Source organism: Dipodomys spectabilis, unplaced genomic scaffold (genome assembly GCF_019054845.1).
Source record: "Dipodomys spectabilis isolate Male_0828 unplaced genomic scaffold, ASM1905484v1 ptg000095l, whole genome shotgun sequence".
Lineage (NCBI taxonomy): Eukaryota > Metazoa > Chordata > Mammalia > Rodentia > Heteromyidae > Dipodomys > Dipodomys spectabilis.
Genome location: NW_024870772.1, coordinates 30,695,564 through 30,718,037, shown reverse-complemented (window position 1 = coordinate 30,718,037; position 22,474 = coordinate 30,695,564). Strand labels below are relative to the sequence as shown.

General features: G+C 44.7%; 2 protein-coding genes across 2 annotated transcripts in view; both read right to left on the bottom strand.

Moving 5' to 3' along the window:
- Positions 1-3,095, bottom strand: part of Gtf3a (general transcription factor IIIA) — a 116,780-nt gene extending 113,685 nt beyond the window's left edge. Inside the window, exons 1-2 of the mRNA XM_042685511.1 lie at positions 2,973-3,095; positions 2,809-2,856 (exon numbers count right to left, since the gene is read on the bottom strand). Coding sequence (XP_042541445.1) covers positions 2,809-2,856; positions 2,973-3,095 — 171 coding nt within the window. The remainder of the gene's footprint in view (positions 1-2,808; positions 2,857-2,972) is intronic.
- Positions 3,096-18,863: 15,768 nt separating this feature from the next.
- On the bottom strand, positions 18,864-22,133 carry Rasl11a (RAS like family 11 member A). The gene is made up of 4 exons (XM_042685567.1): positions 21,950-22,133; positions 21,493-21,549; positions 21,074-21,153; positions 18,864-19,623 (listed from the first exon to the last, which is right to left on the bottom strand). Exons 1-4 carry the CDS (start codon positions 22,071-22,073, stop codon positions 19,156-19,158), a joined length of 729 nt encoding a protein of 242 aa, XP_042541501.1. The 5' UTR covers positions 22,074-22,133; the 3' UTR covers positions 18,864-19,155.
- Positions 22,134-22,474: the final 341 nt, after the last annotated feature.

The window sequence follows — 22,474 nt, the reverse complement described above, 5'->3', positions numbered from 1 at the left end:
GGAGCCCAGACTGCAGGGGGGAGGGCAAGGCCTCTCTGTCTTGGGGCACAGAGTACTCCATAGGAAGAGGGGTATGGCAGGGCCCCCAGTTTAGCTGCTTAAGAAAATGCTTATAATCTCAGTACTCAAAAGGCTCAAGCAGGAGGAATGTAAGTTCAAGGCCAGCCTTCGCCACATAGAAAAGCCCTTCGTAAGAATTCCACCCTCTTGACCTTACCTAACCCTAACTACTGCCCCAAGACCTTGCTTCCTAATATGGAAACCTGGCTTTTAGACTCCAGGCTCAAAGTCCAGGAGTCCCCAAGTTAGATTTGACCATTCATTCTTAGAAGCCAAAGGGCAGGGAAAGGAGATTTAGTCCATGGCATCCATGGAAACACAGCACTTCAGTACAGTTTCAGAGGTACAGATATTGGCTTCAAGTTACATTGGCAGAATTGGGGCAAGGGTTGAGAAGGGTATGCATAGATAAAACAATCTCAAGTCTTAGGTATGGCCTGGTTGAGCATTAGCTGTGTGTGTGTGTGTGTGTGTGTGCGTGTGTACACATTTGTATATGTGCTGGTACTGAGGCTTGAACTCAGGGCTTCACACACACTAGCTTAGTTTTTCTACTTAAGGATGACACTCACCATTTGAGCTATAGCTCTATTCCTGGCTTTATTGCTGGTTAATTGGAGACAAGAGTCTCTGAGATTTTTCTGCCCAGGCTGGCTTGGAGTTGCAATCCTTTGATCTCAACCTTCTGAGTAGCTTTATGTGAGCCACAAGTGTTCAGCAGAAGTTTCATAGGACTGACCTATGAATGTGAGGGAGGAAACAGCATTCAATCCATGCAGCAAGTAACAACCTTGCTGGCCTCTCCACCTGACTGTGAGTCAGTCAATGAAGGAACATGGGAGCATCATGAGAACTGTAAAGGGCAAATTATCAATGGGAAGCTTTTCTAGCCAGATTAAGTTAGGTCAATGACCCTGGGAGATTGGCACTGTGAGTCTTGTTCCTTGCCTCATCTCTGTGTGAACCTGTGTGAACATCATGCATGATGGTCTGATGAGGTAAGCCAGCACAGAGAGTAGGAAGTTGAGAATATTCCATCTGCTGAGGTGGGGACCCAGTGAATGGATTTAGGAGAGTGGTACCTGTGATTCTTAGTAGAACAAAGATATATACAAATGTCAAAATGTGCCAAGGAGGTCCAGTGCGGGGTGGCTCACGCCTACAATCCTAGCTACTCAGGAGGCTGAGATATGAGGCTTGTGGTTCGAAACCAGCCCTGGCAGAAAAGTCCTTGTGAGACTCTTTTCTCCAATAAACTACAAAAAAAAAAAGCTGGAAGTGGCGCTGTGGTTCAAAGTGGTAGAGTGCTAGCCTTGAGCACTAAGAGGCTCAGGGACAGCACCCAGGCATTGAGTTCAAGGCCTAAAACTAGCAAAAAAAAAAAGGAAGGAAGGAAGGAAGGAAGGGAGGGAGGGAGGGAGGGAGGGAGGGAGGGAGGGAGGGAGAAAAGAAAAGTGGTGAGAGACCCCATAAAGCATTGAATTACTCTATCTCCAACTTCCTAGCACAGGATAGTAAGATATAAAGTTAAAACCAAGCTGGGTGCTGGTGGCTCACACCTGTAAATCCTAACTACTTAGGAGGCAGAGATTTGAGGATCATGGTTCAAAGCCAGCAAACTTAGGAAAGTCTGTGAGACCCTATTCTCCAATTAACCACCAGAAAACCAGAAGTGGTGCTGTGGCTCAAAGTGGTAGAGTGTTATCTTTGAGGAAAAACAAAAGTTCAGGGACAGTACTCAGGCCCTGAGTTCAAGCCCTATGACCAACAAAAGAAAAAAAAAATTAAATCATTTTAGCCCAACCTCTGACATCTATCAGCTCTCATGTCTTGATCTGCAAACCAACTTCATCTCTTGAAAACTAGAGGACCTCCCAAGTCTGCTAATGTTCTAGTATTCTAAGTCTCACAAAGGACTCAGAAACAGAAAATGCGTGCCTTACTCTTTCCAAAATCCTTTTCAGTCATTCAATGCATGTTGCTTAAGACCTACTGTGTGTTAAGTGCTGTGGGTGAAGGGGAGAAAACAGAGGAGGCTATGTGGGGGAACTGGCATTTAAGGGTCTTGCAGATAGACGTGTGTGTGTGTGTGTGTGTGTGTGTGCGTGCGCACGAGCGCACAAGCACGCATGTGCGCAACCACTGGCATGTGCAAGAATGCATATGTAGATACTGGGGCTTGAATTCAGGCTCTTGAGTTTTCCCTTGCCTTTTTTACTCAAGGCTGGTACTCCCACTTGAACTATATCCCTACTTCCAACTTTTTGTTGGTTAGTTGGAGGTAAGAATCTCATGGTATCAAGGGCATGTGTGTGTGTGCGTGCACGTCCGTGTGTGCATGCACGCTAGCTCTGAGGCTTGAACTCAGGGCCTGGTCACTATCCCTGGGCTTTTTTGCTCAAGGCTGGTGCTCTAGCACTTAAGCCACTGCTCCAGTTCCATCTTTTTTGGTGGTTAATTGGAGATAAGAATCTCATGGACTTTGTTGCCAGGGCTGTATTCAAACCACAATCCTCAGATCTCAGCCTCCTGAATAGCTAGAATAACAGACATGAGCCACCATGCTTGGCTTAGTCTAAGATTTTGATGGGTACAGGAATTCTAGGGCAATGGAATAGTGTGAACAAAGATAAGGAAATAGAAAGACAAACCAAATGTGTTAAGTACAATTTCACCGGAACCAAGAGAAACTTGTGTAGGGCAAGCATGAGCTGTTGCTCTAGATCTGCAGGTAAGGGTCCTACTCACCAGGGAAGACTCCCACTTGCCTTCACCTCTGAGAAGCTTGAGATCAACCTGCAGAGGTGAAGGAGAAGGGGTAGAAGAACAGGGGAGACAAGATTATTCTTCCTTCTGGTTTAAGGATCAGAAAGGGGAGGAAGTGGCAGTGATTCTAAGCCACTTTGACTGACATCTGCACAAGCAAACTTCTGGTTAGAATCACTGTCGCAATTGATTCGAGACACTGCAGTGGGCGTTTGGATTTGCAAGTCAGTGTAGGCAAAGCTATGTGGCTGATGACTATTTCCGAGCATCTAAATCTGTCACCAATTGAATGATCTTGTTTGTATACCATTCACAGGATGAGCATTATTTCTTATGCAAATACTTCCTTTCAAGCACGGATGTGGGGAGTCAACGGAAGCTTATACTGTACCTCATGATAGTCCCTGGGATCAGAGTTAGTACCTATGTAAAGCTCCCCTAAAATAGAATCAGCCATGAACAGCGCCACCTCCTACGTGATGCTGGGTAAGGGACAATGGAGATGGGGGGGGTCTGTGGCTGCCATATTCTCCTTTATGTGTGGAGAGGATATAGTTGTCTTCCTGAGAGCTGGGTCATTGAAGGAAGCAGAAGCCTTCCTTTGAAGGAAGCAATGGACTTCACCCGGGAAAGGGCACCCTATAAGATTTGGTTTCCTTTTGGAGCACAAGGAAAAATAATTCCATATTGGGCTGTTTTGTGGCAAGAGAATGGCAAAGGCTCTGCCTCACCAGAAACATGTACTGACCCAATTCAGGTAATTTTGTAGAAAATCAAAATGCTACTCAGAGGTTGTTTTCTGTTTTCTGATTTTATTTTTGTTTGTGCCAATACTGGAGCTTGACCTCAGTCAGGGTCTGGGTACTGTCACTTAGCTTTTTCACTCAAGGCTGGTGCTCTACTACTTGAGTCACAGCTCTACTTCTGGTTTTTGCTGGTCTCATGGACTTTCCTGCTTAAAGCCTGGCTTTGAAATTCCTAACATCTCGATCTCCTGAGTAGCTAGGATTACAGGCTTGAGCGAATGGTACTCAGCAGTATTTTATTTTCTAAAAATATCTATATCAGTAAATATTGGGCTTCGGAGGAAAGGAATCCAAAACTATTAGAGATAAATTAAAAGAAACTAAAAAGACACAATAATTGAATATAATTCAACATTACATTGAAATATACAGAGAGGTCCTATCTCCCTCTAGATCTTTCACTAGAAAGTGAAAGACTTTGCAAAGAGCATTGCTAGGTAGTGGATCCTTATCTAAAATACAAGATACTATGTTACACCATGAAGATGGCCATATCCAGGCAGAGGTAATAACAAGTGCTGGTGGCTCACTCCTGTAATGCTAGGTACTGAGGAGGCTGAGATCCGAGGATCCTTAAGCCAGCCCAAACAGAAAAGTCCATGAGACTCTTGCCCCCAACTAAAGCAATAAGTCAGAAGTGAAGGTGTGGCTCAAGTGGCAGAGCACCAGTTGAGTGAAAAAGCCAAGTGAAAGCACCAGGCCCTGAGTTCAAGTCCCAGTATTGGCACAAAAAGGAAAAGAAAAAAAAATCCAAGTGTTGACAGGAAATAGAGAAAATGGAACCCTCACAAATTGCAGGGACAATGTAAGATTGGACAGCTGCTTTGAAAACAATTCCTTAAAGAGTTTAACATAAAGTTGTCACATGACCCAGTAACCCCACTGCGCAGTATGAAAGCATGTCCATACAAAAGCTTGTATATGTATGTTTCAGGTAGCATTGATCCTAACAGCTCAAAGTGGAAACAGCAGAAATGCACATATCAACTTGCAAGTAGGTAAATAAATGTGGTGCATCTAGACAATGAAATCAAATTCAGCACTAAAGCAAAATGAGCTATCAGACCTGCAATTGTGGTTTACTTCTGCAATCCCAGGATTTGGGATACTGAGGCAGAAGTGAGATTAGTATAGAGTAGGGAAAATGAAGCATGGTAAACAGCAGCCAGAAATTCAGAAATTAACCCTGTACTTAGAAACATAGAAGCACTATCTTCTTTGCTTTAACCCTTATACTCCCTCATTAGCTGCAATATTAATATAAGGGAAAAGAAAAGAAACAAGCGCACTTTGCTTCATTTGACCTTGCCTGCTGACCCTAAATAAGTAGTGTGCTGGGAAAACTGAGCAAGGACATCATAAAGACAGATGTGTATCCTGGGAAAGCAAATACTTGGAAAAATGACTTCTCCTGGCATAAAGTACTTAGCTCAAGGATACAAATATATAATATATTAACAAATTAATAATCGATTAATATTATCAATTAATAATATTATATAATATATAACAATATTATAAATATATGTACACACATATATATCCATAGATATATCTATAGATATCAATATGGCAGAATGCGTCCTTTCTTTGAAGGGATGCCCAAACATAATGATCAAAGTTCAATGAACAGGTCATTCTCAGAGATCCTGAGCACAAGTGATGAAAGTATAACACCAAGAGTAATTAAATGTGCCAAGTGTGAGAACAAAAAAAAACATTTATCCTGAAATCACTTTAAGTCAGACTCTGCTTTTATCATCTATTATAGATCTGATATCAAAGAGTTCAGCGTATCTCCCTTTGAGCACCCACACTCTATAGAGTGTGCTTCTGCCTTTCTGCTGGCCTGCTGGCCTGCTTGCTCAAGAAAGCTCTGCCAAGTTTCTTACCATTGTGACATGGCTGGAAATTCTTTTTCTGCGATCAAAGTCAAGGACCTGTGACTAAACCCAAAGTGAAGGGTCCCTACATCTAGAGAGAAAGTTTACAAACCCTCACCTGGAATCTCTGATAGGACTGTGAGTTCAGAGCCAACCTAGACTATGTAGTGAGACCCTGTCTAAGAATAGGGAAAGAAAAGAGAGAGGAAGGGGAGGAGGGGGAGAAAGGGAGGGAGGAAGGGAAGGAGGAAAGAAAGGAAGAAGAAGGGAGGGAAAAGAGAGGAAGACATGAAGAGTCACAGAGAAATCTTTAATGCATATTGCTAAGTAAAAGCAGCCATTTTCAAAAAGCTCCAACTATATAACATTCTGGAAAAGGCAAAATGGTGCAATCAGCTTAAAAAACCAGTGCTTGCCAGAAATAAGAGGGGAGGCCTGAAGGGAGGGGAAAAGGAGGTTAGGAGGGGAAGGAGAGGAGGTAGGGAAGGAGGAAGGGAGGAGAGGAGAGGAAAGAGGAAGGGATAGGACAGGACAGGGATAAGGGATGGGGAGGAGGGAGGAATAGGAGGGGAAAGAGGACCAGATAAGAGGGGAAGGGTAGAGAGAGGAGAAGGAGGAAAGGATAGGCGGAGAAGAGAGTAGAGAGGGGGAGAGTGAACAGAGGAGCAGAGATTACTAGTTGAAACAGAAGTATCCTGTTGGATACTTGTTGCATGTTTGCCAACATCCAGATGACCCTGAGGTCAGACTTTGGTTGGTAATGATATGTCACTGTGGGTTCATCTATTATAACAGCAGGCCAATGTGCAGTAAATGGAACTGCTAGTTGATAGTGGAGGTGCCTATGAATGTGGGGGGTGGAATATGACAACCATTATAAATGTAGTTGCCACTACATTTTACCATTAATCTAAAACTGCCCCCTAAAACAGTTTAAAGGGGGAAAAATGTGGATGTAAGCTCCAAGCCAAGGAACACAGGAAGTCTCTAGAAGCTGAAGAAGGCAAGCAAACAGGCTCCCCTCAGCCCTGTCCGCCCAAGTGTTGAGATTGGAAGCTGGGACTTGAGCAGCCTGGGGAAGTGCTCACCCCACCAATGAGCTACACCCCAGTCCCTCTGTTCACACCCTGATTCGAGCCTGCTCAGACCTATTTTGGACTTCTGACTTGCAGAGTGATGAGATGATGATATATCTGTGTTGTCTGAAGCCAAGATTGTGGTCATTTGTCACAGCAGCTACAGAAAAGGAACGTGATAGTGTTAGCACAAATGCACCATAGCTATATACAATGAAGACAAGATTGCATGTTCTATTTTCATAATGCTTCTGGAATTAAAGAAGTATTTTACATAAAATCGGTGTGTGCGTGTGTGTGTGTGTGTGTGTGTGTGTGTGTGTGTGTGTGTGCGTGTCAGTACCAGGGCTTAAACTCATACCTGTGCTCTCACTTGGCTTTTTTCATTCAGTGCTGGCATTCTACCACTTTAGCCATCCCTCCACTCTGGCTTTTTTCTGGTTAGAGTCTGTTGGATTTATCTGCTCAAGCTGCCTTATCATGATCCTCAGATCTCAGCCTCCTGAGTAGATAGAGTAACAGACTTGAGCCACCCGTGGCTGGAGCTGATCCCACCTCTCACAACTGTCCCCACACAATGGCTGGACAAGACCTACTCCTTGGAGAAGATCCATGAGCACCTGCTACACTGCCCAGACCACACCCTCAAGCTAGAAGTCCCTGTTTCCTCTGCCTCCTGCTTTGGGATGCTCATGTTCTAAAGACTGGAAATCTCTCACCAACTGCCCACTCTGCTGAGGGCCTATGACTCAGCCCTTTTTGGCATCTTCTAAGCATCTGTCGTATATTCTGTAATCTTTGCTCCTGTACTACAATGTAGATTCCCAGAAAGTAGCTGCTAACCTGTGCATCTGACAATATGGCTGGCTTATTGGTGACGAGCTCTTATTCAAGCAGTAGCTAAGAACGCATGATGAGCACCTTTCACGGTCACTGGCCTTGGATCTGACTGTACGGCCTGGGAGAAGTCTGTTAGCTGTGGTACCAACCTAGTACTGCTGTGTCAGGGTGGGCCCCAGGAGCCTGCATGGTAATTAATTGATTGATTAGTGCTGGTTCCGGGGCTTGAACCTAGGGCCTTGCATTCTTCCTTGGCTTTTCTCTTCAAGGCTGATGCTCTACTGCTTGAGCCTACCTCTGTTTCATACACTTGCTAGTTAATTGGAGATAAGACATTTCTTCCTAGACTGGCTTCAAACTGGATCCCTTAGATCTCAGCATCCTGAGTAGCTAGGATTATAGATGTGAACTACCAGCTCCCAGTTAAGGAGTCTGCATGTTAAACCAGCACTGTGCCAATCCCGCCACACATTGGATTCTGGGGAACACAGATGTAGTCCAAACTTATCAAGAACTTGAATAATCCATTGTCAAGTCTATGGGTAATTATTCTCCAGTTTGAATAGGCCCAAGTGGCATGCCAAAGCAAGTGGGGTTTCTTTTGAATGAGACCAGACCCATGGAACTGGTAGATAGGAAACTCAGCTTTGGTCATCAGATTCAACTCCTTTCACGTCAGCTTCTGGAGGACCAAAATCTATGAATCTTCTTCATTGCCTCCCTCCCAAACTTCTCAAGTTCGCTAATAAAGATGATTGTGACTATCAAACTTGTTCTCCAGTCTGCCCACATGCAGCCAAGCAGGGGACATTGTTGTGATTTGTGTGGGTGATCCTGGAGGATTTGAGACAGGAGACAGGCATCCTGAATCTCCAGGCACCAGGAACAGAGAAGAGGATATAGGGAAGAGCTTTTTGTGAGCAAATTGCCCCTTCCTTCCACAACTAAACTTCAAGGAAAAACACCCTTTCTCAGTCCCTACCAGCCTGTAAAACCCAGGGAATTCTGCCATGATGTTCTTGTCTCCTTACATAAATAGTCATCGTAGAATTTTCAGTGGGGAACAAGCTGCACAACTAAAGACAACATTGTCAGGTCATGTGATGGAATGTGCTCAACTTCAGGATCACAGCTTGAAAGGAAAGGAGCTGGCCTCCCCTTGCCCAGACCCTTCTGTCTGTCTGGAATGAGGATATGGGAAGCAGAGTGGAAACTAGGTCCCTGAAAACCTTACAATAGATACCAGAGCCCAGCCTGAACAGCAGGTGTGGAAGAAACTACCTATGAATGTTGTAGATTTCATATCAGGTAACGCCCTCCCTAATTCAAACTCAAGAATCAAGCAATTCTTTCTTTCTCTTTCTCTCTTTCTTTCTTTCTTTCTTTCTTTCTTTCTTTCTTTCTTTCTTTCTTTCTTTCTTTCTTTCTTTCTTTCTTTCTTTCTTTCTTTCTTTCTCCCTTCCTTCCTTTCTTTTCTTTCCTTCCTTCCTTTCTTTCCTTTCCTTCCTCCCTCCCTCTCTCCCTTCTTCCTTCCTTCCTTCCTTCCTTCCCTCCTTCCTTCTTTCCTCCCTCCCTCCCTGTCTCCCTCCCTTCCCTCTTCCTCTTTTCTCTTCCTTTTGGCTTGTTGCTGGTTAACTGGAGATAAGAGTTTCACAGACTTTCCTGCCTGAGATGACTTTCAACCAGAATCCTCAAATCTTAGCCTTCTTAGTAGCTAGGATTGTAGATGTAAGCCATCAGTGACCCAACCAAATTGCTTTTTAGTAAGTTCCCCAAAAGCTGTGGGCATCTGCATTTATGAGGTCATTGCTTGATTTCTATGAGTCTCAATTCCTCAGCTGAGATATAGGCATGATAATAGGTTGACCTCAATAGATGATTGAGAAAATCAAAGTGCCATGTTGTTATGGTCAGAATGTCCCCACTAAACGCCGTAAAAATTTAATCCCCACTGGGAGGTAGTAAGAGAATGGAGACTTAATTGACTGTGTATTTGGAATTGGGACTTTTGGTAGATATTTAAAATTAAATGAGGCCATAGGTCTTTATAAGATGAGGCCATGTGGCTTTATAAGAAAAGCAAGTACTAGTGGCTCACATCTGTAATCCTAGCTACTCAGGAAGCTGAGATCTGAGGAGTATAGGCTCAAAGACGTCCTCGACAGGAAAGCCCATGAGACTCAGCCCCAATTAACCACCAAAGAGCCAGAAGTGGAGGCATAGTTCAAGAATCATCCTTAAGGTAAAAAGCTAAGGAATAGTGCCCCAGCCCTGAGTTCAAGTCCCAATACTGGCACAAAAGAAAAAAAGAAGTTCTGCTAGGTATTTGATACTCCAATTGGTGCCTTGTGGCCAAAGATGAATAAGATGAATAAGAATACCAATCTGTCCTGATGGAGGGCAGACCCCACTAGGTAAGTGGGCTTGAGGGCCTCCAGACAGGAGAGCTAGCCACAATATGCCAATTCTTGCTTTATTAATCTGGAAGCTGTTCTGCTATTGTAACCAAAGCATCACTTACATCATGTCATTCTTTCTATAGCCTTAACTACCTTCACCACACTTAGGCAAAAATATTTTTCTCTGTTCTAATAATAACATCTTTCAAAGTAGCTTGAGACTAATTTTAACCAAGTCTTTCAAAACTATTCTACCTTTTAAAGAGAGAGAGATCAAATGGTAAGGGTAGCTTGTTTATTACAAGAAACATCCTTGCTTTGTAAATTTGACTTGTTGCTTTTGCATGGTAGGAATTCAAGTCTCAACATAGCCAGAGAGCTACTGGAACTGAAAGTTAATGACTAATCAGTCCTCTTTTCTTCCCTATTTGTTCTGTCGTTTATTGCCACCTTCCATAGACATTTACTTAATTCATTTCCTAAGCAGATATTAATAAATAAACTTCTATTGTGTTCTTCACCTCCACACAAACAATACCAATTTTCTTCTGTTCAAATTGACTTATTTTTTCCATTATTATAGCTTGCTTTTCATGAGTTACATGTGAAGAACAGAATGTTTTCAGGATGTACAATTTGGCCATTTGGATTCTATCCATTTCTCTAGGACTACTGATCACAACATTATTTAAATCATTCCACAGAGTTTCAGAACAACATTAACTTCAAAGCCTTGACCAGAGAAGGATAGATTATGGACAGGATTTTAGAGTTGGATCTTGGAGATTGGAAATGCAGCTCAGTGGTAAAATGCTTGCCTAGTGTGTGTAAACCCTGGTTTCCATCCCTAATATCACAAGGTAAAAATAATATATATATTATAGATAGCTAGATAGTTAGATATAGATATATGACTGAAACAAGGAAGGGGAGGGGTGAAAAGATTCTGTTAATCACATTTCATTATTACAATAAATACCCAGCCAAGCACTGGTGGCTCAGGCCTGTAATCCCAGCTACTCCAGAGGTTGAGATATGAGAGCCCTGGTTTAGAGCCAGCCCAAGCAGACAAATCTATGAGAATTTTTGTGTGTGTGTTGGTCCTGGGGCTTGTGCTCAGAGCTTATGCACATCACAGTCCCTTCCCTATTTTGCTCAAGTCTGGAGCTCTACCACTTGAGCTATCGCTCCACTTCCAGCTTTTTGTTGGTTATGTAAAGATAAGCATCTCATAAAACTTAGTGCTCGTGGTTTGTGTTTGTAATCATACTCAGGAGGCTGAGCTTTGGAAGATTATGGTTTGAAGCCAGCTCTAGCAGGAAACTCTGTGAGGCTCTTATCTCTAATCAACTGCCCCAAAGCTGGAAGGGACTGGGAGTGAGGGAAGGAAGACATTGCACGAAAGGAAATGTACTTATTACCTGACTCACGTAAGTGTAATCCCTCTGTATAGCACCTTTATAATAACAATAAAGTAAATGTTTAAAAAGCCAGAACTCGGATCTGTGTTTCATGGGTAGAGCACTAGTCTTGAACTCAGAGGTAGCATCTAGGCCCCTAGGACCAGCATGCATACACACACACACACACACACACACACACACACACACACACATATCTCAGGGAGTTTCTTGCCTGGTCTGGCTCAAATTGTAATCATCAGATCGCAGCCTCCTGACTGCAGGTGTGAACCACCCACTTCCATCCAACTTGTTAAGGTTTGGCCAGTGTTTCTCTTCAGTGCTTCAGGGATTCTAGTCTACCAGAAAATAATGATGCCTAGATCTTCTCTCCCCATTTTGAGGTTGGTTTAGAACTCTACTTTCCTCTTGAAGAGCTTCCTTAGGACCTAATGTAACACAGATCTTCAGATTCTGCTTCTGACACACAAACCCAGCAACTTCCTGCCCTAGGCACTTTCTGACAACTCTCCAGTTTTCATCTCCAAGGCAACCATTCCAGGAGCCTTCCAGATGTTTACTAAACATCATGAGCCTCAAGAGACTCCACCACCAATCAGCACTAGGCTGGAAAGAGAGACCACAAGCATTGAGCTCTCTGCCAGACCAGATAGCCAACTCCTGTGCTGGGCCAGTTCTGCAGAACAGAAAGTAAAGAAGACATGAGGTCTTGGGCAAAAGATAGTGTGCTTTCTACATTGCCCATCAAATTGTCAATGCCCATAGGAGCTATGATTCCCTTTGAAACTGCCCTGGGACTCATCTTTTGACCCCTCTGGCTCACAGCCTGTTGTTTAGTTTTTTCATTATGATTTACAATTTCTCATGAGATGTTCAATCTCAGATGACTAAGATCTTTGAGAACAAAGGAGACTCTGGGACTAGTTGGTAATTTGAATACATGGTAGTCACAGAAAAAATTAGTGCAATCTGTGTGTGTGAGAGAGAGCAAGAGACAGAGAGACAGACAGACAGACAGACAGAGAGACAGAGAGACAGAGACAAAGAGAGAGAGAGGGCTTGAACTCATTGTCTGGGCACTGTTCCTGAACTGTTGTGCTCAAGGCTAGTGTTCTACCGTTTTGTGCCACAGCTCCACTTTTTGGTTTTCTGGTGGTTAATTGGAGATAAGTGTCTCACAGACTTTCCTGCCCTGGCTGGCTTTGAACTGTGATCCTCAGATCTCAACCTCCTGAGTAGGTAGGATAACAAGCGTGAGCCACCGGTGCCCAGCTCTCTGGACACTTCTTTAGAAATGCATTATTTAATTTTCCTAATCCTTTGTGCTATTTCATGCAGGGGGATGTTCCTCAATATTCTAAGTTTGTCCAGAGTTGGCCTTGGATGGAAGGGTAATGGTCTGTGTTATTGTTTGGCTCCAGAATACTCTCTGTCTCATGTGTCGAAGGATTGGTGGCCAGCCTGTGGCACTATTGGCAAGTACCAGAAATTTTAGTAGGTGGGCTTAGTTGGAAGAATTTAGGTCACCTAAGGGAGTGCCATTGAAGGGGATATGAGGGCCTTAGCCTCTTCCTCTCTTCCTCTCTGCTTCCTGGCCATCATGAGGTGAGCAGCTGTGCTCTACCAGGTTTTGGCTCCCTGCCATGATGTTCTGTGTCTCCACAGCCCCAAAATGGGATTTTTTTTAATCAGTCATGGGGCTTGAACTCTGGGCTTGGGTGCTGTCCCTGGGCTCTTGAGCTCAAGGCAAGCGCTCTATCACTTGAGCCACAGCGCCACTTCTTGCAGCCCCAAAATGGTGGGGCAAAGCAACCATGGACTGAGACCTCCAGAACCCTCTGTCTCTCAGGCTCTGTCTCTTTGTATCTCTTTCTTTTCTTTCTTTCTTTCTTTCTTTTCTTTCTTTCTTCCTTCCTTCCTTCCTTTCTCTTTCTTTCTTTCTTTCTTTCTTTCTTTCTTTCTTTCTTTCTTTCTTTCTTTCTTTCTTTCTCTCTCTCTCTCTCTCTCTCATACACACACACACACACACACACACACACACACACACACACACACACACATTGTACTAGGACTTGAATTTAAGGCCTCATGCATTTTTTTTTTTTTTTTGGTTAGTCGTGGGGCTTGAACACTGGGCCTGAGTGCTGTCCCTGAGGCTCAAAGTGAGAGCTCTACCACTTGACCCACAGTGTCACTTCCAGTTTCCTGGTGGTTAATTGGAGATAAGAGTCTCACTGACATTCCTGCCTGGGCTGGCTTTGAGCCTCAATCCTCAGTAGCTAGGATTATAGGCATGAGCCACCAATGCCTGGCTAGGGCCTAATGCTTTTGATTGGTAATTGACTTTTTTACTCAAGGCTGGTGCTCCACCACGTGAACCATGCCTCCAACTGACTTTACTAGCTAATTTAAAATATGAGTCTCACAAACTTTTCTTCCCAAACTGAGGTCAAGCTGAAACCTTCAGATCTCAGCCTGTAGAATAGCTAGGAGTACAAGTACGAGCCACTTGCACCCAGCACTTTTCTCCTTTTAAGTTGATTATCTCAGGAATTTTGTCCAATGCAGTCTTCATCAGAAGAAATTTTCCTTAAAACAACTCTGGGTCACTTATGCATTTATTTCCAGATTCTCAGGAGGCTCAGGAGGTAAAGGTAGGAAGATCTCCATTGAAGTCTGGTCCCTCCCCCAACAAAACAGTGAGACCCTAACTGAAAAACAAACTAAAAAGAAAAGGACTAGAGGCATGATTTGCCTGGCAGTTTCAAGGCTCTGAATTCAAACACCAGTAAGGTGATATGGGGAAGATAAAAACAAACAAAAGGGGCTGGGAAGGTGGCTCAGTGGTAGAGCGCTTGCCTTGCATGCATGAGGCCCTGGGTTCGATTCCTCAACACCACATAAGCAGAAAAAAAAAGCCAGAAGTAGAGCTGTGGCTCAAGTGATAGAGTGCTAGCCTTGAGCTGAGGGATAGGTCCCAGGCCCAGAGTTCAGGCCCCACAACGGGACCCCCCCCCAAAAAAAAAACCCAAAAAACAAAAAAACAAGACCAAACAAAAAAAGACTTCCCAGGGCTGGAAATAGAATTCAGTAGTAGAATGTTTCCCTATATGCTCCAGGCCCTGGACTCAATCTTTAGCACTGCAGAAAAAAAATAATAAAGTGACTGTAAACAAACTCCCTCTGTTCATTCTGCAGAAATAATCACTTGTTCTACTGTAATTTCCCATTACTACACTCTGGCCCTGAAAATATTACATTCTGTCATTCATCACATGTGTACTGAAAGCTGGCACTATATAGGAAAGCATTGGACTAGAATCATGAAAGCAGTTATTGCCCTGTGGGGTGCTCCTTTCAATGTGGGTGAAAAATACATGACACTGTTGGGTTATGACACAAAACCTAGGTGGCTAGAGGAAGACTCAGAGAAGAAATACCCCAGCTGCATCTAGCATCTTAGAAGATGAGTTAGTGAGCCCTTAGGTATATAGAGATAGGAGAAAGTATCTGGTACCAAGGGATAGTTAGTGCCAACACAGGAAAGGTAGCAGAGCCTGAAGGCCACTGAGAAAGGCAGTTGTTAGGATGAACTATTGGCCGGGCTCTGGGCATGGGAAGTTTGCAGGGAAGGGATGTTACAACCACAGAGGTCAAAGGAAATGTACACATTATCTGACTCATGTAATTGTAATCCCTCTGTATATCACATTTATAATAACAATAAAGCAAACTTTTACTAGTCAGGCGCCAGTAATCCTAGTTATTCAGGGGGCTAAGATCTGAAGATCATGGTTCAAAGCCAGCCCAGGCAAAAGAATCCATGAAACTCTTATCTCCAATAAACTACTCAGAATTGGTTGTGTCTGTGGCTGAGCTAGCCTTGAGCACAAAGAGGCTCAGTGACAAAGCCCAGGCCCTGAGTTCAAGTCCCAGGACTGGCAAAAATAAAAACAAAGATGCCTAAGACAATAGTGCACGGAAAGAAAAAATAATCTTAATTCCATGTCTTATTCATATTTTTCAAACCTGAAAATCAAATGATAGGGATTGGAGGTGTGGCTCAACTGGTAGAATGTTATCCAATGAGCAAAAGTGGCCGCAGGTACCAAGTTTGAGTCCTGATCTCAGACCTAAAAGAAAAGGAAAGGAAATCAAATGATGAAGGGTGGTGTTAGTAAAGTTGTTCTGGTGTGAAGAAAATTGGAGAGATGTTGTTCTAGAGGCCCAGAAACTAGACTTGCTTAGATTCTTGGTGTTTTTCTTTCTTTCTCTTTCTTTCTTTTTCTTTCTTTCTTTGTCTCTCTCTCTCTCTTTCTCTCTCCTTCCTTCCTTTCTTCTTTCCTTTCATTCTTTCTTTCTTCTTTTTTTTTTTTTTTTTTTTGGGTCCGGTTGTGGGGCCTGAACTCTGGGCCTGGGCGCTGTCCCTCAGCTCTTCAGCTCAAGGCTAGCGCTCTACCACTTGAGCCACAGCTCCACTTCCGGCTTTTTTCTTTTTGCTTATGTGGTGTTGAGGAATCGAACCCAGGGCCTTGAGCATGCAAGGCAAGCGCTCTACCATTGAGCCACCTTCCCAGCCCTCTTTCTTCTTTTTTTTTTAAGATAGAAAGATTTTCTTTATTAACGACCCCAACCATATTTCTTTAGATACAAGAGTTTTGAACTCAAATATTTAGAAGAAAACAAGATTGCATTATCTTGCAACTCATTACCAGTAACATATTGCAAAGCAAAACAGCTCAGAAAAGAGGGTGGGAGGGAAGGGGAATGAGGGAGGGAGGATAAAAGGAAAGGAATTAAGTTGATCAAGTGGAATTCTTCTTTCTTTATTTCTTCTTTCTGTACTTGGAACTTCAACTCAAAGCCTGGGTGCTGTCCCTTAGCCTTTTGACTCAAGGCTGGTGCTCTACCTCTTGAGCCATACCTCCATTTCCAGACTTGTACTGATTAATTGGAGATAAGAGTCTCATGGACTTTCCTGCTTAAAGTAGCTTCCAATCATGATTCTCAGATCTCAGCCTCCTCAGTAGCGAGGATTACAGACATGAGCCCCTAGCATGTTTCTTAGATTCTTGCCCTGTCCCTCTAGACAAGAACTCTCAAAGCCTGGAGATGGGCAGAGAGAGGCTTTAAGGGGAAAAAAAAAGAACAGGAGCGAGCACTGACAGATCTGAGGCCCTAGAGGACATGAGGGTGGTATGTAGGTTTGAAATGATTCCAAACACATACACAGCTTGCTGTTGGAGAGGTCTGCCTTGTAGCATATCCTTCCATTCAGTGTACAGTATCCAGCCAGACCCCATGTGTGAGAACTTGAAGAGATGTTGCTTTCCCCTTAGGAATGCTAACACCCAACCTTACCAGACTCTGTTTGTGGTTACTATCCTAGCTACTGACCTCAACTACTGAACTTCAAAACACACAGAAACTCAAGAGTTTGACAGGCACCTTGAGAGGCTCAGCCATAGCAGGGCTACATACAAGCAAGCTGCTTCTCCGAAGATCTAGAGTTCAGCTACAACAGGGTGACACTAGCTTTGGGCCAATCACCAATGCTTTGCCAGCCAACACCTGTGTCTTGTCTCTCTGAGGGTTCTCATGGTCTTAGTCTACTCCCCTTCTCCAGACAGCACTTACAAATATGCCAGGGTTTGGGGAATCCAGTGGTAGAATAGGAAGTCATGAGTTCAATTCCTAGCACTCTCTCCCCCAAACACTTTTTTTTTTTTCAGGCAGGTACTCAACCACTTGAGCCAATGCCCCAGTCCTTTTGCTTTTAGTTTGCTTTGCATAGTCACCCACTTTCACTGTGGTAGCCTCTGTAATCCTCCCACCCCCCTCTCCCACATTGCTCAGAGCACAGAGTATGCCACCACACCTGGATTGCTTTTGAAATAGGGTCTAACTTTTTCTCCAGGCTGGTCTGGTACTGCGATTCTCCTATTTTAATGCGCTGTACCTCTAAGTAAATGGGATTGCAGGTGTGAGCCACTGTACCTGGTCTACATTCTTACTTATACTATGCTTACTTTCTTTTCCACAGAGATCTGTTTCCATTCTAATTGAGCTTCGAGGACTTAAACAATTCTGGAACTCACTCACTAAAGTGATTAATGTACCTCATATATGGAGTGTTTTCTCTGTGAAATTTGTTTATGATATTCTTCCCATCTTTAAGTATTGTAAACCTAAAAAAACTTCTCTTTTGATGCTAAACTGCCACTCATGTGCCATTGCCTTGGGTTTGTTTTGCTTGTTTTTGGTCTTTTACAGCTTTTTTATTTTTTCTAGAGCTGAGGACCGAACTCAGGGCCTTGCACTCACCAGGCAGGCGCTCTTCCGCTGAGCTAAACCCCCAGCCCCCTAACTGCCACTCATAAAATCATACTTTCATCATCTCCCAATGACCACTATATGCAATAGAAGCTCAGGGAAGACAAGAAGGGAAGAATTATGGAAGACAAAATGTATTACTGACATTTAAAAAAAAATCCTGGAGCTGGGCGCCGGTGGCTTCATGCCTGTAATCCTAGCTACTCAGGAGGCTGAGATCTGAGGATCATGGTTCAAAGCCAGCCTGGGCAGGAAAGTCCATGAGACTTTTATCTCCAATAAACCACTAGAAAACTGGAAGTGGTGCTGTGGCTCAAGAGGTAGAGTGCCTACCTTGAGCTGACGAGCTGAGGGACAGCACCCAGGCCCAGAGTTCAGTCCCCACAACCAACCAAAAAAAAAAATCCTGGAAAAAATACAAAGCAGTTTTTCTTTTCTTTTTCTGTTATCTGGGATTGAACTCAGGGTCTCACACTCTTGCCTGTTTTTTTCCAACCAAGTTTGGTACTCTGCTACTTGAACAACACCTCTATTCCTGTCTTTTTGCCAGTTAATTGGGGATAGGTATCTCATGGAATTTTCTGCCTGGGCTGGCTTTGAACTACAATCAGATCTCAGCTTCTTGAGTAGCTAGGATTGCAGATGTGAGCTACCAGCACCCAACTGGAGTTTTTCTTCTTTTAAATATGAGCAGAGAGGCTACACGTTGATTTGTACTAATAAATCATAATATTCAGCATCTCTATCTTTTAAGCATCAGTTCATAATGTATCTCTCTTCTTGAAAATCAGTGTCAATTTCATGACGGTTGGCCAAGTGCCCCAATTAAAGATATCATGCAGTTATTCCGTTCCATTTCCTCCTCCACATATTTCCCTTCCTCCCACATCAACCTCCCTCTCCGTGACCCATTCCCTACTGCAAGACACCAATTAGAGTTCAGATTTGGGGAAAGCATTGAGCACTTCTGGGCTCTGGTGCAAGAGCAATTTCTATAAATAGACATTTAGAAAACAGAGCAATGTTGCCATTTTGCCTTTAATGGGAAAGTGGCTAGTAGTTACAGTAAAAAAAAGTTATTTTATTTAAAAAAATCTGTACAACTTCTAGGTAGGTAATCACAGACATTTTAGGAATACACTTACACTTGAAAACCAATAAAGTCTTTAGAAAAATAAACTCTGAATGGGTGATTAAAATGGGAGAAAACCTGGTTGTGTGTGTGTGTGTGTGTGTGTAGGAGTGTGTGTGTGTGTGTGTGTGTGTGTGTGTGTGCTAGTACTAGGACTTGAACTCAGGGCCTGAATACTGTCCCTTAGCTTTTTCACTCAAGGCTGATGTTCTACTATTTTGGGCTAAAGCTCTATATCCAGCTTTTTGGTGGATAGCAGGAGATAAGAATCTCATGGACTCTCCTGCTTGGGCTAACTTTGAACTCTGATCCTCAGATCTCAACCTCTTTAGTAGCTAGGATTTATAGGTATGAGCCACTGAAGCCCAGCTGGAAATTCAGTCTTTGTAGCTGCATTATACATTGAAAAAGACATCAGTGTCAGTGTCTCTGAGAGCGGTCACCCCAATGCGGAGGTAGATTTTACTTTAGAAGACAAAGCCTGCTTGAAGCGCCTTTTCAGGTCTTGCATGTTAGGAGAACGGGGCCGGGGGATGATGGAGGCCCTTCTCCGCTCACCACCAAGGCTGTGTACCTTGCTCACTTCTTTGCAGAGATGCTGAAACACATCATAGACATCTTCATAGTTTTCACTCGTGGAAATTTCCAGGAACAGGCTTCCCAGTTCATTGGCTAGCTGAACACCATCATGTGTTTGCACTTGCCGGGCATGCAGGAGATCCCCCTTGTTACCCACGATAATGACAGGGACTTTGGAGTCAGGGTGGACCTTCCGGATGTGTTGATAAAGGGGCCGGATGGACTGGTAGCTGTCATAGTCTGTGATGGAGTAGACCAGCAGAAAGCCATCAGCCCACTGGACACACTTGGATAGAGAATCCATTGTCTGGCTGAGGTTGTCTTGGGCCTGAGAAAGATCAAAATGACACCAGGTCAAAGCAGCTCCCAATGAGACAGGCACAAATATGACCCCAAAGTAACTCATGAAGGACCATGGCAAAAAGAAATCATGAACCAGGTGCTAGCTGCTCATGCTTTAATCCTAGATACTCCAGAGACTGAGATCTGGGATTCATGATTGGAAGCCAGCCTGGGCAGAAAAGTCTATGAGACTCTTATCTTCAATTAAACTGGAAATGAAGCTGTGATTAAGTAATAGATCACCAGCATTGAATGAAAAAGCCAAGAGATAGAGATCAGGCTCTGAGTTCAAGCCCTAGTATGGGTACACACACACACACACACACACACACACACACACACACACACATACACAAACACAAAATCAGGATAGTTTTCAGGATCTTGCTAGCTTCAGCAAATAGAGCTTTCTGGGAGGCAAAGTGAAATTCTCAAGCTCCCAGTCTAGATTATTTTATAAACTTTTTATCCATAGATTATTTTCAACCCTCCCCCCCCCCACAGCCCCTCGCCTCCCACTTGAGAGGCCCTCTCTGGTGAACCCTGGATGACTTGAAGAATGACTTCAGACTAGAATGGCTCAGAGTTTTAGGGAACTAATTCATAATAAACAAAACTTTGAAAATAAGCCAAGATAAATATCTATTCCCAAACCCATAAAAATATTTTTAGCAGGCAACTTCTTGAGAATGTTACAGAAACAAATTCCTTTCTTTGAGTTCCTCCACAAGCCCTTTCCTCCCTAGTAGAGCTTAGCAATTAGTAACTTGTTAGTTAAATTGCATTCCATGCCACTGGCCAGGGATAATCTGATTGCAATTACTTATGTGAGGCAACATTGTCAGGAGAAAAGACCCTTTTCCACCAAAATCCACCTATATTTTGTTTTCATACTGTGGTGCTAAGGATTGGACCCAGGACAACTTTTGTGCCAGCCATACACTTAACCACTGAGTGATACCCTAGATTACAGTTTGTCATTTTTGTTGTTGTTTTGTTAAGTTTTTGGTCTTTGAGCTCTGAAAATGGTAATTGCCTAAGTCTTCCAGGTAGTGCTGGCCCAGAAGAGCTGTAAAGTTTGAGTCAAGAGGCTTAACAGAGGCTGCTGGCTCATATCTGTAATCCAAGTTTACTCAGGAAGCTGAGACATGAGAATGGCTGTTCAAAATCAGCCCAGACAGCGTGAGATTATCTCCAATTAACCAGCAAAAGAGCTGTAAGTAGAGGTGTGGCTCAAGTGGTAGAGTGCTAACCTTGAACAAAAGAGCTTGAGAACAGGGTTTAAAACCTAGGACAAGCACTGAGAGTGGAGGGGGGGGAGCTGCTCCTCTTAGAGTTAGCCCCCCACTTCTCATTTAAACACATGCTTTAAGTGTTTAGACACCCCTACAGGAGTGGCATGGTGGGGAAAGTGATTTGCTCCTTTTAGTCCTTACCTGGATGGTCCCAGGAGTATCCTGGATCTGTATTGATAGCTGGTCCCCCTCCACAAAGACTAGCCGGGAATACAGCTTGCCTGGGGAAAGAAGGGGATTTAGCTTTAAAGGCCGGAAGGGAAAAAAAATGCAGAAAGAAAGAAAGATTTCTACACTGAGCAGAGCCCGGTGGCTCAGCCTGTAATCCTAATTACTCATGAGGTTGAGATCTGAAAATCACAGTTCAAAGCCAACCAAAGCAGGAAAGTCTGTTAAGACTCTTACCTACAACCAACCACCAAGTGGTAGAAAAAGCTAAGGGAAAGCTCCCAGTTTCTGAGTTCAAGCACACACACCCCGCCCCCCGCGTCCCTCCTCATTCCTATACTGGAATCAGCAAAAAGAAACATACAAGCACAAAATCAGGAAGCGATCCTAACCTGTATTGGGTTCATAGTCGCCAATGAATCTTTTGGTCAGGAAGCGCACAATCATTGCTGAAAAGGAAATTGGAAACTGAACGGAAGGCTTCAGACAGAGCCATCAGTCCCGGGCTCTGCGGGGTGGGGGTCACTGGGGGGAGCCATGCCTACCCCGGGCCGAACCGCGCGCTGCCCGCATCGGGGACACAGCCCAAGTCCAGCGGGGCTTGTCACCCACCGACAGGCGGGCACACCCTCCTGCAACCCCATATCCCCCAACAGGTGCCACCCCCACGCGAGATTCCAGGAGTGGACGCCCCTCACCCATCGGGGGAACGGGAGGAGGGGAAGGGGGTCCTCCCGGCGCCCGAACCGCCAGTGTCCTCGGGTCCTTGGCCTTCCCGCCTCTGCCGAAACAGCTCGGGGTCTCCCCGGGCCCCTGGCAGGTGCACGGCCGGGTCCCCGCCGCACTTACCGCTCTTGCCCACGCGGCCGGCGCCGAGCACCGCCAGCTTGATGTCCCTGGACAGGAGGTAGTCGGAGGAGGACTCGGGAATGGGAGCGAGCAGAAAGTGCCCGGACATGTTGGGCGGCCGCATGGAGCGCGCCCCGTGCTGGAGCGCTGGCCGAGCGGTCGGGACCTCGCCGCAGTGCGGGCGAGCCGGGGGCGCGGGGCGCGCGGAGCCGGACTGCGGCGGCAGCCTGGGGACCGCTGTCAAAACCCGCGGCTTTTAAAGATCGCTCGGCGCCGCGGAGCCCGGGGACCGCCTCCAGCTCCTCCTATTCCCCGCCCCTTTTCGGAGCGGGGTGGGGGGAGTGCGGGGAGCCGGGGGTGGGGGGGGCGGGGACCGTCACCGGGGCCGTGCGCATCGCCTCGCTGCTGACGCGCTCCGCCAGGCCATCTACGCGGCTCCCCGGCCCACGGAGCCCAGAGAAACGGCTAGGGACCAGCGGCCGCCCCGGAGGACTCGGCTCCGGCGTTGCCAACCCAACTCTGCAG

Bases quoted from the DNA above. Each gene is read 5' to 3' on its own strand.
- Rasl11a (XM_042685567.1), bottom strand. From the start codon at position 22,073: ATGCGGCCGCCCAACATGTCCGGGCACTTTCTGCTCGCTCCCATTCCC. The intron at 21,154-21,492 runs GTTAGGATCGCT...TTCTTTCCCCAG, and splicing joins CGACTATGAACCCAATACAG to GCAAGCTGTATTCCCGGCTA. The intron at 19,624-21,073 runs GTAAGGACTAAA...GATCTTTCTCAG, and splicing joins ATACTCCTGGGACCATCCAG to GCCCAAGACAACCTCAGCCA.